General features: G+C 47.9%; 1 protein-coding gene across 1 annotated transcript in view; it reads right to left on the bottom strand.

Moving 5' to 3' along the window:
* The window catches only part of LOC147124644 (transmembrane protease serine 11C-like), a 59,850-nt gene that overhangs the window by 21,763 nt on the left and 21,238 nt on the right, over positions 1–16,849 (bottom strand). The window contains exons 2-3 of the mRNA XM_085983091.1: positions 15,314–15,403; positions 6,711–6,800 (exon numbers count right to left, since the gene is read on the bottom strand). Coding sequence (XP_085839217.1) covers positions 6,711–6,800; positions 15,314–15,403 — 180 coding nt within the window. The remainder of the gene's footprint in view (positions 1–6,710; positions 6,801–15,313; positions 15,404–16,849) is intronic.

Here is a 16,849-nt window from a genome sequence, read left to right as displayed (position 1 = left end):
TTATGGCCTTGCTAACCTGTGTCGCAACTTTTAGTGATTTGTGTATTTATACTCCGAGATCCCTTTGTTCCTCTATACCACCTCGACTCGCACCCTCCAAGTGATAAGTGACCTCCCTATTCTTCCTACCAAAATGTAATACCTCACATTTATCTATGTTGAACTTCATTTGTCAATTAGATGCCCATTCTGCAAGTTTATTAAAGTCTTCCTGTAATTTGTTGCAGTCCTCCTCAGTATTGACTATCCCCCCATATTTGGTATCATCTGCAAATTTAGAAATTGTGTTTTTGATTCCAAAGTCTAAATCATTAATGTAAATTGTGAACAGCAGTGGTCCCAGCACTGATCCTTGCAGAACAACACTACCCACCTTCTGTCACTGTGAATAGCTACCCTTTACTCCCACTCTTTGCTTTCTGTCTTGAAGGCAGCTAACAATCCATTCAGCTACTTGTCCCCTGACTCCGCATTCTCTGACCTTATTCATTAGTCTAATATATGTGGTACCTTATCGAAGGCCTTTTGAAAACCTAGATAAATTACATCTACTGCATTACCATTGTCTACTCTCTCTGTTACCTCTTCAAAAAATTCAATGAGGTTGGTCAAGCAAGATTTTCCCTTTTGAAATCCATGCTGACTATTCATTATTATACTTTTCATTTCTAGATGTTCTATTTTCTCCTTTAGTAGGGATTCCATTATTTTTCATACCACCGATGTTAAGCTGACTGGTCTATAATTGCCTGGATATGCTCTATCCCCCTTCTTAAATATAGGTATTACATTAGCTACCCGCCAGTCCTCTGGCATTAAAGAGACGCCGTAATTGTGACCATCTTCAAGAAAGGTGTCAAGTCCGATTGTGGTAATTACAGAGGAGTTTCCCTGCTGTCTGCCACAGGGAAAGTCATCACAAGAATCCTCCTCAATCACCTTCTCCCAGTGGCTGAAGAGCTCCTCCCAGAGTTGCAATGCAGATTCCGCCCACTAAGGGGCACAATGGGCATGATCTTCACCGTGCGTCAACTACAAGAGAAATGCAGGGAACAGCACCAATTGCTGCACATGGCCTTCTTTGACCTCACAAAAGCCTTCGACACTGTCAACCATGAGGGATTATGGAGTGTCCTCCTCAAATTTGGCTGCCCTCAAAAGTTTGTCACTGTAAAGTCTGTGGGTTGTTTAGTTAATTAATACACAGACTCCAAGAGTAACTTAAAACAGGACTTTACTATTCGAAGGTCAGGGCGAATCTGCCCGATAAATCCTGACACAACACTTATATACTGGTGTGGTCACCGTCGGTATTACAGTATACAGAAGCCAAACAAAGTAGTGCCACACCTAAAATAGTTCTCTTAAAGGTGAACGGTTACATACAATAGTTCTCTTAAAGGTAGGCGGGTACATACACTACAATCCTCCCTTTTTAGCTTACAACATACTTATTCCCCATTAAACATAACATATAATCAACTTCATGTAAAACAATTCACAGATATAGTCTCTGCGGGAAACAGTTCACAGATTCAGTCTCTGGTCTTGGCTCGGTCCGAACAACATCTCTGTGGTGTAGCCGGTTCACATTTCTAGCGTGACTCATCCAATAGTCTTTCCCTTGGCTTAACAGCTTGAACTTCCGTCCTGCTGAACCAGCAGTGCTGACTTTTACAAACAGCTGGACTGCCTTGGTAATTTTTCCTACTTCCCAACTGATTTGGCCCCCTTCGTAGGGCCCACGTGCATGATCTGATAGAAGTGATAATGATTTAGATGGTTATCGTCTTCTGCTTCGTCTTTTTCTTTTCTGCTTCTTGGAGACTCTCGGGGCTCCCTTATCCGCTGCCAGCTGTAGCGCCACCATCTCCCTATGTTCCTTAGACTTTAAGTGCTTCATCCTGATTTCTGCACTTTGGGAGTTTTCATCACAAGCTGGGCAGACCAAGTCATCGTAATATTCCGTGTCACTCAACAGGTCATGGTAATATTCGGTGTCGTCCTGAGCTAGTCTAGCGAGAGGGCCTGCTACTTCTTCCTTACCCAACTGGACGTTAGCCGACTGTTGTTCCCTCCCTAGACATCTTTCCTGAAGAGACTTCTTCATGCGTTCATATTCATCCCGCTCTTCCTGGGTTTCCTGCCAATCCTTCACTAATGACCTCATTTGTGATTCCAATACTTCCCCTTCCATCGGGGATTGATTGATCGGGCAATTCAATCCTTCTACTGGAGCAGCTGTTTCAACATTCTGTAGTTCACATTGACGTGATTCAGCGTACTTTCGGCAGCCCCGTAAAATCTGTGTTGCAACCTCAACTATTCCCCAAACTTTTGAGAGCTCCGAACCCCTTCCCTTTGAAGATTGAAGCTCGTGTTCAAATGGTTCCCCTTGCAGAGTCTTGTCTCTCAGCATATGAAGGAGTTGGCTGACCGTTAACTCTTCCACGGGGACCCTGTGGATCAGAGTCTTCTCCATTTCATCCACCTTTTCCTCCAATGCTTTCACCTTTTTTCCCTCTTGTACTTTGGCTTTAAGCGCTCGGAGAAGTTGCGCCTTGATGCTCTCTAGCTCATGTTCAGGGGCCATTCTTACAGTCTCTGTGTTTCTTACAGTTGCCTTTTCTTTCACTGAAAGAATTCCCAGTTGAATCTGTTCTTCAAGTTGTTGAACCTCGGTCATTGCCGCCTCATATTTGTCTTGGGTTTCCTTCAATATTTTTATGAGTTCTTGGGCATCTTGACTTTCATGTTCTGCCATGTCTTTCACCTCTAATTTCTCATTTATAGATGGAACTTCTACCGATGAGTCTGTCTTGGCCTTGAGCTCATCAAGAATTTCCTGCAGCCTTTGGACTTCTTGTTCATGTTCAACCTTTAGTTGCTCATATGCTTCCACTGAAACTAGCTTTTCGGAGGTTGCCGAGTTAACCCCCTCCAGGGTTGTAGCCTGGGCCTGTTCATACTGTTCCTTCAACTTCTCAAACTCTGCTTGTAAGGAGTCGTAGAGAAGAACTGGAATAAAATCCTGGCTTCCTGAAGATTCCTCTTCATTTGCTTCTTTCTGCAAATATTCTAACTCCTGAACATCATAAGGGAGATGTGATCGATGATTGGTCACGATGGCTCTATGGTCGCTCTCTGCTTGAGCTAGCTGCTTCTGTTGTCTTTCCAGATTCTCCCATTCGGTGTCATAGAACTTTTTCATTGTTTTCATCTCTTGTACGAGACGGTAACTCAATTGTTCTAATTGTTGTCGTGATTTGAAATAAAGTTGAGTCCGAGCTCGGTGTTCTTCCGTCATGGATATGTCCTTAAACTGAACAGACTCAGAATTCTCTGTCAAACTATGTTGTCGTTGTTCGGTGGAGATCTGTTCTGAAACTTTGTTCTTCTCTGAAGCATAAGCCTTTCTGCATGCCTTCGTTTTTCCAACCTTAGTCGGCAAGTCCATTTTAGCCTTGTCTTTCACATTTGGGTTGGTCTTATCGTCATCCGATTCAGAATCTGAGCTGATTGTCTGCACCGAGTCCTCACTCGTTATGGCTTTTAGATAGTGCCATTCCATGTCTATTTTCTTGATCCACTCCCGTCCTAGAAGTGGTGGTCCTCCCTCAGGTAGTATGTATAAGTTCATTCTTGGGTGTTCTTTACCCCTATCTCTCACCTTGACTCTTATCTTCCCCATGGGGTATACCTTATGCCCCGTGTATGTCTGCAATACGAACTTGGTATTTCTTAAGGGTATGTGAGAGAATAGCCGGTGGTAGTCCCTTCGATTTATGACTGATAGAGCTGATCCAGTGCCCAACTCCATTTTCACTTGGACTCCAGCTATTTTTAGCATGACCCAGATAGTTTGTAGGTCAGCTTCCTTACTCACATTGTGAATTCTCAGACTACCCAGCTCCTGGCCGTTTGGGTCTGAGTCCGAATTCTGTTCGTCTGAACTCTTCTCAGCCACCTTGTGTACCTTGTTGTACTTTTCCTGTGATGGCTTCCTTTGGCTGTTGGTCCTTTGGTTGTTGGTCTTCTTCCCTGACCGGCATACCTTAGCTATGTGACCCAGTTTGCCACATTTCCTACATTCCTGGTTCTTAAACCAGCATTGGTTCTGGTCATGTGTTGTCTTCCCACAACGATAGCATTTTGTTGTTGTCGAGGTAATTTGATCCACACTGAGTGCCGCTGTCTTTAGCTGCATTTCCGCAGTTCCCTTCGCTGCGGCTTCTTGCGATGCTGCAATAAGGACAGCCCTGTCAAGTGTAAGGTCGTTCTCTTCGAGTAGTCGCTTTTGCGTTCCTTCCTTTGCCAATCCGCACACGAACTTGTCTCGCAATGCCTCTGTCAGATTCCCTCCAAACTGGCAGTATTTCGCTAGTCTACACAGTTCGACCAAGTATTCTGCGTTGCTTTCGTCTTTCCGTTGCGTTCTCGCATAGAATTTGAATCGTTCCGCCAACATCAACGGTGTGGGGTTCAAGTGATCCTTCAGAACAGCCACAATATCATCGAAAGTCTGATCCGCCGGTTTAGCTGGTGCTAGTAGATGCTTCAAGAGCCCGTATGTCTTCGCGCCCATCGAGTTTAGCAAGGTTATAGCTTTGTCATCTTCTTCTATTTTATTGGCCTCACAATAGATCTCAATGCGTTCCACATACGTGGCCCAGTCTTCTACCTCGAAATTAAAATTGTTGATGTTACCACGCTTAGGCATCTTCCGCTCTTCCTGATAAACACCACGAATTATTTCTTTAAAATTTTTTTTTTTTTTCCAGTTGGCGTTTCCCGCGAAAATGGCGGTTTCCCGCGCTTATCTTCTCTCCCCGCCCACTTCAATGGCGGTTTCCCGCTTCTGTCTTCTTCCCCGCCTAATGGCGGCTTCCCGCGTTTCTTCCCTGGCGGGAGGGGTACACTTTCCCCACGGGCGACGGCCGCTGGCTTTCAGGTTCACAGCCTGCGCGTCGGCTTCAGTGCTTTCCCTTTTCTCGGCAGGGCAACCGGCGCTGGGTACACCCCGTTGACGGCGAACAGTTTCAGCCGCTGGGCTGGCTCTCGCTCAGTTCCCCTTGCTCGGGCTCTGTCTCTCTCCCGCTCGCTCGGCTCTACCGGCGCTGGGTACACCCCGTTGATGGAGAACAGTTTCAGCCGCTGGACTGGCTCTCGCTCAGTCTCCCTTGGTCGGCTCTGCCTCTCCCGCTCGCTCGGCTCCCAATCGCGCCTCCCAGCCCTCTCGCAGTCCGGTGCTTCCCTCCCCGGCTGCGGCTGAGTTTATCTCTTCCCGCACCTACGTTCCCGGTCGCAGCGCTTCGTGGCTTCGGTCGCTGCCTGGCCTTTTTCGCCGGTCGCGGTCTAGCTGTCTCACGACACCGTTGCGTCCCCAGCCTGTCTGTACCGCGGCTTCCTTGCTCCACGCTGCCCCAGTCTCAGCGCCTCTGGGCCCGACTTCTGTCCGGCTCCTTTCCCCCTCGACCGTGGTCGAGTGCACCGCCCTTATCCTCCGGTTATTCTTTTTACTTTTCCCTTACTCACAGTCACCGTGGCCGGCTTGTTTCTCGTGCTGATCGGCTCACTCCTCACCGTGGCAGAAGGGACAGTCAGTGCCTGTTGCTGATGGAAGTCTTTGTCTCTGAATTCTTCCTCCTTTCCAGCTCTGCAGACTCGAGTTTTCTCCCAGCAGAATGACGAGGGCAGTTGCCTCTTCTCGACGCTCGTTAACTGCTTCGGAAGTATTGTTGCCGCAGGGTACGATCGGACTCGTCGCCACTGTAAAGTCTGTGGGTTGTTTAGTTAATTAATACACAGACTCCAAGAGTAACTTAAAACAGGACTTTACTATTCGAAGGTCAGGGCGAATCTGCCCGATAAATCCTGACACAACACTTATATACTGGTGTGGTCACCGTCGGTATTACAGTATACAGAAGCCAAACAAAGTAGTGCCACACCTAAAATAATTCTCTTAAAGGTGAACGGTTACATACAATAGTTCTCTTAAAGGTAGACGGGTACATACACTACAGTCACCATCCTCCGCCTGCTTCACGACGACATGCAAGCCGTGATCCTGACCAATGGTTCCACCACAGACACAATTCACGTACAGACTGGGGTCAAGCAAGGCTGTGTTATCGTACCAACACTCTTCTTGATCTTCCTTGCTGTACTGCTCCATCTCACCCTCAGTAAGCTCCCCGCTGGAGTGGAGCTAATTTACAGAACAAATAGGAAACTGTTCAACCACCGTCGCCTCCAGTCCAGTTCCAAGGTTGACCCATCACCTGTCGTCGAATTACAGTATGCAGATGATGCTTGCATCTGCACACACACAGAGGTCGGACTCCAAACCATCGTCAACACCTTCACTGAAGATTCCAACAGTGACTGCACTCCAGAAGGCACTATAGAAATGCAAGTCTTTTCTAGGTGCAATTCTCTTACATGCACTACTGGCAGGGAAGGCTTCACACTGGGAGTGAGAAATTGGAAAATTGACACTAATATTTCAGCCTTGGAACTAAGGAGGACCAGAAAGAAAATCCTGCAATAGTCTGAATGTCAGCCTTGGCTCAGTGGCAGCATTCCCTTGACTCAGAATCAGAACATCATGGGCTTAAGCCCCACTCCAGCTATATAAATGCAAGTTCCATTTTCTTTCTAAAAGCTAGTTTTGCTGAATTATCATAACTCAGAAAAAGTTATCTTACTTGTTGGCTTCCCAGTTGAGCTAAGAGTGGTGGGAGTGTCTGTGGCAGCTGTGGCATTTGGATTTGACGTGACCAATGTGGTTGTAGAAACTAAACAAATGAAGGGTACAAAACACACACCTGTTACAGGGATGTGGAAAAATGTTAGCAAATAAATAACTGGATCAATCATAGAATCATACAGCACAGAAGGTGGCCATTCAAGCCCATTGTGCCTGTGCCGGCTCTTTGAAAGAGCTACCCAATTAGTCCCACTCCCCTACTCTTTCCGTATAACCCTGCAAATATTTCCTTTTCAAATATTTGTCCAATTCCCTTTTGAATGTTATTATTGAATCTGCTTCCAGCACCTTTTCAGGCAGTGCATTCCAGATGTTATGCTCTTCGGTAAGAATGCACATAATTGATATTATACCAAGTGACGCTACTTTGTGGTATAAAATTATTCTGCCTCTCCAGTAAGAAGTTGTTTATTTTCCCATCTATCTTTTGTGCAACCTCACAACAGAGAAATCTCTTTATCAGTATTAGCATATGAGCACATTAATGCATCCAGATAAAATCTCCTACTCTACTATTTAATGATAGACACTTCTGTCAAAACTGGAAAAAGTAATTTCACATGCGACTAATCTCAGGCAGGCGTGGTTTTCCCCCAATAGACTTCTCAAAGTACATCCAAGGCTTCTCAAATTAAATATGAACTGCACGTTGGGACTTCACTTGTGCAAAACTGCTGATTTTCCAACTATTAATTTTAATGATGGAATATCAGGAACTGAGCCTTGTGGTAGGACTCTTGCCTCTAAGTTACAAAGGTTATTCAAGTCCCACTCCAGAGACTTGAGTGCAACATCTACACTGATACTTCAGTGCAATATTGAGGGAGCGCTGCACTATTTTTTGGATGAGACATTATACTAAGGCCCTTTCTGCCTTTTCGAAGAAGAGCAGGGGAGTTCTGCCCGGTGTCCTGTCCAATATTTATCCCTCAACCAACATCACTAAAACAGATTATCTGGCCATTTATATCATTGCTGTTTGTGAGACATTGCTGTACACAAATTGACTGCCGCGTTTCCTACATTCCAACAGTGACTGCACTCCAGAAGGCACTATCGAAATGCAAGTCTTTTCTAGGTGCAATTCTCTTACATGCACTACTGGCAGGGAAGGCTTCACACTGGGAATGAGAAATTGGAAAATTGACACCAATATTTCAGCCTTGTAACTAAATAGGACCAGAAAGACAATCCTGCCATAGTCTGAATGTCAGCCTTGGCTCAGTGGTAGCATTCCCTTGATTCTGAATCCCACTCCAGGACTTGAGTGTATAATCACCACTGACACTTCAGTGCAGTACTGAGGGAGTGCTGCTGTTGCGTTTGCAAAGATAACCCAAGACAGCATGTAGAAATCAACCCATGTCGTTTTTAATGGCCGATCCAACTGCTCTTACAGGCCAAGGCAATCGAGTGCCTATCACCAATGTCAGACATAATATAACGATAACAGCACTATCAAACTTCATGTGCTAGAGTAACTCTAATGCAGCACTGTAACCCAGTGTGCAGACATAACATTTCCTCCCCCCTCACAGAATTTCAAACATGAAATGTAGTGACAAAGTCCTGTAGGTGGCCAGGGCGAGAACGTGTACGAACAGGCCGAGGTGGGGACTGGTGAAGAGCAGGCCGAGGTGGGGACTGGTGAGGAGCAGGCTGAGGCACAATATCTGCTTGAGGGTTGGCTGGCTGAGCCACATGTGCATCCCGCCACTCTGGGGGTAAGGCATGGGGATTAGATCCGTGTAATCCTGCATCGGGGGGTTGCTAGCACCTTCCGAAGGCGGCTGGCATGCCACCGAGAGCTGTCAGTGAGGCAGAAAGTGGCTGGTCCAAGTTGGCGGCTGATTTGGAGAGGGGAGGACCAGAATGACGCCATCTTATTGTTGTGGTGAGGCCTGCGGACTCTGACCCAATCGGAGACTGAGATGTTGGGCGCCTTGGCCCTCTTCAACTGGTCGAAGCGGAGTTTCATCTTCTCCTGCTGTCGAGCGACTGTGGCTTGAGCCCGTGGAGCAGGGTGTTGCGTTTGCAAAGATAATCCAGAGGCCGTAAGCAGAGTTCAGTTCATGTTGCTTTTTAATGGCTGCTCCACACACACACTCCCAGGCAAAAGCAATCGAATACCTATACACAATACAATGGTAACAGCACTATCAAACTCCATGTGCTCAGGCCAAGGTAATCGAGTACCTATCACCAATGTCAGACGTAACATTTCCTCCCCCCTCACAGAATTTCAAACATGAAATGTAGTGACAAAGTCCTGTAGGTGGCCAGGACGAGAACGTGTACGAACAGGCCGAGGTGTGGACTGGTGAAGAGCAGGCCGAAGTGGGGACTGGTGAGGAGCAGGCTGAGGCACAATATCTGCATGAGGGTTGGCTGGCTTAGCCACATGTGCATCCCGCCACTCTGGGGGTAAGGCTTGCGGATTAGGTCCGCATAATCCCGTATCAGGGGGTGCTGGCACCTTCCGAAGGCGGCTGGCATGCCACCGAGCGCCGTCAGTGAGGCAGAAAGTGGCTGGTCCAAGTTGGCGGCTGATTTGGAGAGGGGAGGACCAGAATGACGCCATCTTATTGTTGCGGTGAGGCCTGCGGACTCTGGCCCCATCGGAGACTGAGATGTTGGGCGCCTTGGCCCTCTTCGACTGGTCGAAGCGGAGTTTCATCTTCTCCTGCTGTCTAGCGACTGTGGCTTGAGCCGGTGGAGGAGGACTCTGAGCTAGCGAGGGGCGGAGCCTGCCAAGGGACAGCATGAGCTCACGGCCTAGCATGAGGGATGCGGGTGAGACCCCTGTAGTGGAATGCTGGGAGGCTCTGTAGTGCAGCAGTGTGTGGAGGAGGGCCTTGTCAAACGCACACCCCTGGGATAGGTGTGCTCTGAGGCCATTTTTCAGTGTCTGGTTAAAACGCTCCACCCCCCCATTTGACTCGGGGTGGTAGTACGCTGTGCGTATGTGACGGATGCCCTTGCTCTCAAGGGGTTGCAGGGGTGGAGGAGCTTGGTGGCCAGTCTTGCCACTTACAAGGCAGGTTGCACAGTCCTTGACCAGGGCCTTGATTTCCCTGTCGATACCCGGCCACCACACTAGGTCTCGGCATCGTTATTTGAGCTTCACTATGCCCAAGTGGCCCTCGTGCGCCATGGATAAAACACGCGCACGAAGGGCACTTGGGACCACAGTGCAGAGCCCACGTGCAACACAGGATTCATTCCAGCAGGAGAGCTCCTCTTTAACTCTGGAGTAGGCAGACAGTTCCTCAGGCACCTTGCGAGGCCAGCCATCTCTGATGAAGGTGCGCAGCTGGGAGAGGGCCGGATCCTGTTCAGAGGCCTCTTTGAGCTCCTGGAGAGAGACTGTGGTTTGGAGAGGCGTGTGCAGCATCTGTATGAGATCCTGTTCCACATGTTCAAAACCGATGAGTGGGTAGCTGTCGTGGGCAGTGGATATTTGTCAGGGATCACGGCCTTATTCACTGCTCGAAGATCGATACAGACGCGTAGACCACCTGACTTTTTCTTTGCGACCACCAGGTTGGAGACCCATGGGGATGCATCAACTGGTTCGATGATGCCAGCTTCCAGTAGCTGCTTTAGTTCAGCTGTGGCCCCGTCACGGAGAGCAAGCGGGATGCGGCGCAGTGGCTGAATGACAGGGGTAACGGTGGAGTCAACCATGGGCTGGTGGGTGAAGGCAGTCAGGCAGCCCAGACCCTCGAAGAGTGCTGGCCATGTTTGGCGCCACGGTGAGGCGACGTGCAGAATCGCAGACCCGCTGGTGTCCAAGAGAGAAAAACCCAGGTCAGTGCTAGAGCCGTGAAAACTCTGTGAAGGCGTTCGTCGTGAGTGGAGGTCGAGGGCCCATGCACGACGATGTGATCCAGGTAGATGGCCACCCCAGGAATGCCCGCGAGCACAGAGGGCATCACCTTTTGGAAGCAACTGGGTGCCGAGCTAAATCCAAATGGCATCCTGGTGTACTGAAAGACGCCAGCATGTGTCACAAAAGCAGTGAGGTCCCTGCTGCTGGGGTGGAGGGGAACCTGTAGATAGCCCTGTCAAAGGTCCAGTTTAGAGAACAGGATGGAGCCATAGAACTGCGCTGTGAGTTCCTCTGGCGTGGGCAGTGGATATTTGTCAGGGATCACGGCCTTATTCACTGCTCGAAGATCGATACAGACGCGTAGACCACCTGACTTTTTCTTTGCGACCACCAAGTTGGAGACCCATGGGGATGCATCAACTGGTTCGATGATGCCAGCTTCCAGTAGCTGCTTTAGTTCAGCTGTGACCCCGTCACGGAGAGCAAGCGGGATGCGGCGCAGTGGCTGACTGACAGGGGTAACGGTGGAGTCAACCATGGGCTGGTGGGTGAAGGCAGTCAGGCAGCCCAGACCCTCGAAGAGTGCTGGCCATGTTTGGTGCCACGGTGAGGCGATGTGCAGAATCGCAGACCCGCTGGTGTCCAAGAGAGAAAAACCCAGGTCAGTGAAAAGATCCAGTCCCATCAGGTTAGCTCCTTGGTGTGCCACATGAAAACAAAAATCTGGCATAACTTTTGTCCCATAGCGTACAGTGAGGTTGACTGCGCCCACTGGTTCAATTTTCGAACTACCATACCCGCAGAGGGCAGTGGAGGGCGCAAAGAGTGGCAGGGGGCTGAACAAATGTTTGAATGAGTCCACATTCAGCAGTGAGACACTGGCACCAGTATCCAACAACAGAGGAATGCACACATCATTCAGGTTAATTGTGCATGACTTGAAAGCCACTACTGGCCGAGAGCTCACGTTGTGAATTATAGTGCTTGAGGACTGAGAGTGTTCATTTGTAGCAACCGGGGCAGAGCGGCAGACCTTTGCAAAGTGATTTTGTTTTCCACAATTGTGGCAGGCTTGGCCGCGCGCGGGGCAATTCTGCACTCTGGTAGCATGTGAACGAGATTCACAGTTTCCACACTGTTGCCATGGGAGCGCGCGTTGCTGCCGTCGCGCGAGCATTACAGTATCAGAGCTGTCGGGGCCGAGGGCGCTGTCACTGGGTGTGTGTGGCTGAGCCATGTGTGAGAGTTCAGAGTGGAAGGGGACGCTGGAGAAGCCGCTCACTGGATGTCTTGCTAGTTTCGCTGCACATTCGGCTGCAGACTCCACTTGAAAGGCAATGTTAACTGCCTGTGACAACAACAAATCGTCGGACTCGAGTAACAGTCTTTCACTCACTCTCACGTTGTTGGTGTGCTTTATTAGTTGATCACGCACCATCTCATCTTGTAGTGCACCGAACTTGCACGAGCTAGCTAACCCCCTCAAATTAGCTACGTACTGATGCACAGACTCGCCGGGGAGTTGGTGACGCTGTCTAAAAATGAATCGCCGGAGGAGATCACTTTGTGGGGCAGAGCCACAGCCACATCATGGGCCAGAAATTCCAGGCCAGAAGCGTGAGTGCGCTCGGTGTACTCACGCTTCTGGCCGTTGGAAATGCCGGCGTTCAGCAGGAACAGCGCATGCGGGGAACGCCGGCATTTCCAGACCTCGAGCGCGTGCGACTGCACAGGCAGCGCTTGCGCAGTGAACTTCGTGGATTTCGTTCATGAAATCCGTGAGGGTAAGTCCTCAGAACTTACACTGAAAAAAAGCAAGTGTAAAGTGGTTCATTGGCTGCGGAGGAAGATATATTTTATCGTGGAGCTTTTGAAATGCAATATTTTTGTTTGGGAAAGGGAGGGAAGTTATTTTAAGAAATTTTAAGTAAGTTTTAAAGTTAAATTTTTTTTTTTTTTTAAAGGGTTTTCAGAACGGTAGGTAGAAGGAGCAATTGTGGCTGTGTGAATGGAATGTGAGAATGAGTTATGTATGTATGTCCACATATATTCCTTTACGTATATGTATGTATGTTTTATATTCCTTTACTATGAATGTATGTTTTTAATTATGATTTTCCAATAAGTTACTTTCTCTGAAAGTCATAATTAAATAATACATTCATACACATAAGTAAAGGAATATATACATAACACGCAAAGGAATATATACAGACATACATACTTTCAGAAGCTCCACGATAAGAAATATCTTCCTCCGCAGCCTCTGGAGCAACTGTACCCATGCTTTTTTCATGTGTAAGTTGTAATGACTGGACCTCACTGAAAGCATTAATGAAAGCGGCGAATTATACTGCGCACGCGCTGCATGTGCAGTCGCACGCGTTCTGCCCCTGAACCCCTTCGTTCAGAGGACAGGAAATGCCGGTTTTCCCCACATGCACTGTGCATGCTGAAAACCGGCATTTCATCCGGCCAGATGCGTAAGTACCCCGACCGTACTAGCGCATTTGGAAGGGAATTATTGGGCCAACATTTTACATGTCAATAAAATAAAAAATTTAACACTTGCACAACTTGCCCCCTCGCATCTGCGACTGAGGGTCCAAGGAGGTGCATTGCGCAAGAGGTCATCATCGGACGTATCCTCACACCGTTCCCTTTGGGGAACTGTATGAAGTGGTGGAAGGATTTATGGCCGTAATTAACGCTCATTCCGTGACCGTAACCATCTTTGAACCAGCCATTAGGGTGGTTAGTCCTATGGCGGGAGGGTTTTACGGGCTCCCACAACCCATCTGAGGGAGGGGGGGGCCACCAACACCCACGGACGCAAGTATCCCGCTGGATGTCCACAGAATTTAAAGTTGGAGCTCCGACTCCACTTGCCGGGACTGTCTGGAGTGGGGTTCAAAACCCTACTCCTTCTGGCCCAGCGGAGGGGATGCTTACTGCTACGCAAAAGGCCCACTCCGCACAAAAGGTGACACCCATACGTTTCCTGCGCCTTTTCCCTCCCCGTGACTGGAGCCCTATGCTGCCATTTCACGTTGCTAATCGGATTGGGCGTTTGTCATAGCGGTAGGATCCCCGCCGCTGGGCCAGATCTGGGTAGGGTTTCGAACCCCGCTCCAGACAGTCCCGGCAAGTGGAGTCGGAGCTCCGGCTCTAAATTCTGGGTTGACATCCAGTGGGATATTTGCGTCTGTGGGTGTGGGTGGCCCCCCCTCCTTGTATAGCTTGTGGGAGCCCGTAAAACCCTCCCGCCATAGGACTAACCGCCCTAATGGCTGGTTCAAAGATGGTTATGGTCACGGAATGAGCGTTAATCACGACCATAAATCCTTCCACCACTTCATACAGTTCCCCAAAGGGAACAGTGTGAAGACACGTATGACGACGACATTGCTAAATAAATAAATGGAATTAAAAAAATTCTTTTAGGGCTTTTAAAAGTCTTTAAATTGCTTTAATTCTCTTTAAAACTACTTCAGATTACTCAAAATAATGTAAACATTTAAAAAATTTTATAAAAGTTACCAAAATCTTGAAAAAACTTCCAAAAACCTATTTAAACTGCTGCTTTGCATGTAAAAAAGCAAAGCAGCTTGACAGAAACATTGGGGGCGTGTCCAGTGAAACTGAGACCTCAAGGGGCGTGTCTCACTTACACTGCACGCTCCTGGGTCCGCGCTGGCTGCACTCCTGGGCGGCGTGACGTCATACGCTGCCCGGGATTCTTGTTTCAGTTTCTGGAAGTGCAGGCGTCCCTGGAGCTGATTGGCAGGAGCGCGGGGTAAGTGCAAATACGGGGCTTGCACGCGCTGCAAGCCCCGTTCTGGAATTTCTGGCCCCATATGTTTGTATTGAGTCTGCTGTCCATAATGTCCCAAGAACACGCTGGCCCTCCGCTCCCAAGCAATGGGATAACAATGCCTTTTTCCGTGCTGTACTCACATTTTCTAGTCCGAGAGCGATGAGGTAGGTTTCAAAGGACTGTAACCAGCAAACCCATGGGATCAGGGGCTCACCGGGTAGTGCAAGAAAGGGAGGAGGTGGTGGAAGAGAAATTTCAGCCATCCTTGTCGCCCAATGTTGCGTTTGCAAAGATAACCCAAGACAGCATGTAGAAATCAACCCATGTCGTTTTTAATGGCCGATCCAACTGCTCTTACAGGCCAAGGCAATTGAATACCTATCACCAATGTCAGACATGATATATCGATAACAGCACTATCAGACTTCATGTGCTAGCAGTCAGACATAATATAACGATAACAGCAGTATCAAACTTCATGTGCTAGAGTAACTCTAATGCAGCACTGTAACCCAGTGTGCAGACATAACAGCTGCACTGCCAGAAGTGCCATCCTTTGGATGAGATGTTAAGCTAAGGCCTTGTCCGGTGGAGGTATAGGATCCCAAGGCACTATTTGAGAAAGAGCAGGGAGTTCCCCTGATGTCCTGGCCAACATCCATCCTTTTACTATACTATCATAAGCACTTTAGCTCAGCTAGTCATTATTTCATGCTGTTTGTGAGATGTTGCTGTGAGCAGATTGGCTGCTGTATTTTCCTGCAAAACAGTGATTACACTTCCAGAGTAATTCATTGTGTATTGAGACATTCTGCTATATAAATGCAAGTTCCATTTTCTTTCTAAAAGCTAGCCTTGCTGAATGATCATAACTCAGAAAATGTTATCTTACCTGTTGGCTTCCCAGTTGAGCTAAGAGTGGTGGGAGTGTCTGTGGCAGCTGTGGCATTTGGATTTGACGTGACCAATGTGGTTGTAGAAACTAAACAAATGAAGGGTACAAAACACACACCTGTTACAGGGATGTGGAAAAATGTTAGCAAATAAATAACTGGATCAATCATAGAATCATACAGCACAGAAGGTGGCCATTCAAGCCCATTGTGCCTGTGCCGGCTCTTTGAAAGAGCTACCCAATTAGTCCCACTCCCCTACTCTTTCCGTATAACCCTGCAAATATTTCCTTTTCAAATATTTGTCCAATTCCCTTTTGAATGTTATTATTGAATCTGCTTCCACAACTCTTTCAGGCAGTGCATTCCAGATAATAGCAATCAATGAATGTTATGCTCTTCGGTAAGAATGCACATTCTTGATAATGTACCAAGTGATGCTACTTTTTGGTATAAAATTATTCTGTCTCTCCATTAAAAAGTTGTTTATTTTCCCATCTATCTTCTGTGCAACTTCACAACATATATGAAGAGAAATCTGCTTTATCAGTATTAGCATATGAGCACATTAATGCATCCATATAAAATCTCCTACTCTACTATTTCATGATAGACACTTCTGTCAAAACCGGACAAAGTAATTTCACATGCAACTAATCTCAGGCAGGCGTGGTTTTCCGCCAATAGACTTCTCAAAGTACATCCAAGGCATCTCAAATTAAGTATGAAAGCAAGTTGCTTTTGTGTGGCTATGTATTGAATTTAAAGAGGCAGCTCATTAAGGCAACTCCCTTATAAACCAGCAGAAAATGCTTGGAGAGGTAATGTTAGGAAATCCATAGACAGAGTATCTAAACTTATGGAAAGTGATAAATTAAGATGGAACTATTCAAATCTCCATTCTCAACAAGCCAGGAAGAAGCACAGAACCTCTGCTAATATATTCCAACAAATGCTAATTAAATGTGATTTATATATTTTAACTAGCTGGAGTGCCCAGCAGTGCCGAGGGTTTTTTGAGGGCATGTTGTTATGAAAAAAGTAGAAATAATTTTTATTATTATTATATATATAAATGAGTTTGTCTGTCTGTCTGTCTGTGTGGGAAGGAGAGAGAGAGAGAGGGAGAGGGAAAGAGAGAGAGAGAGACTGGGGGGGGGAGGGAGAGAGGCCCGGGGATTGAGAGAGAGACTGGGGGGAGAAGAGTGAGACGGGGGGGAGAGAGAAACTGGGGGGAGAGAGCGACTGGGGGGGAGAGAGCGACTGGGGGGGAGAGAGCGACTGGGGGGGAGAGAGAGAGAGACTGGGGGGGAGAGAGAGAGAGGCTGGGGGGGAGAGAGAGAGAGGCTGGGGGGGAGAGAGAGACTGGGGGAAGAGAGAGAGAGAGAGAGAGAGAGACTGGGGGGAGAGAGAGCGAGACTGCAGGGGAGAGAGAGACTGGGGGGAGAGAGAGAGAGACTGGGGAGGAGAGAGCGAGAGAGAGACTGGGGGGAAGAGAGAGAGAGAGACTGGGGGGAGAGAGAGAGAGAGACTGG

Source organism: Somniosus microcephalus, chromosome 1 (assembly GCF_052327205.1).
Source record: "Somniosus microcephalus isolate GS21.2 chromosome 1, FLI_Smic_1.0, whole genome shotgun sequence".
NCBI classification, from domain to species: Eukaryota; Metazoa; Chordata; class Chondrichthyes; order Squaliformes; family Somniosidae; genus Somniosus; species Somniosus microcephalus.
This window is presented reverse-complemented; position numbering and strand designations above follow the sequence as displayed.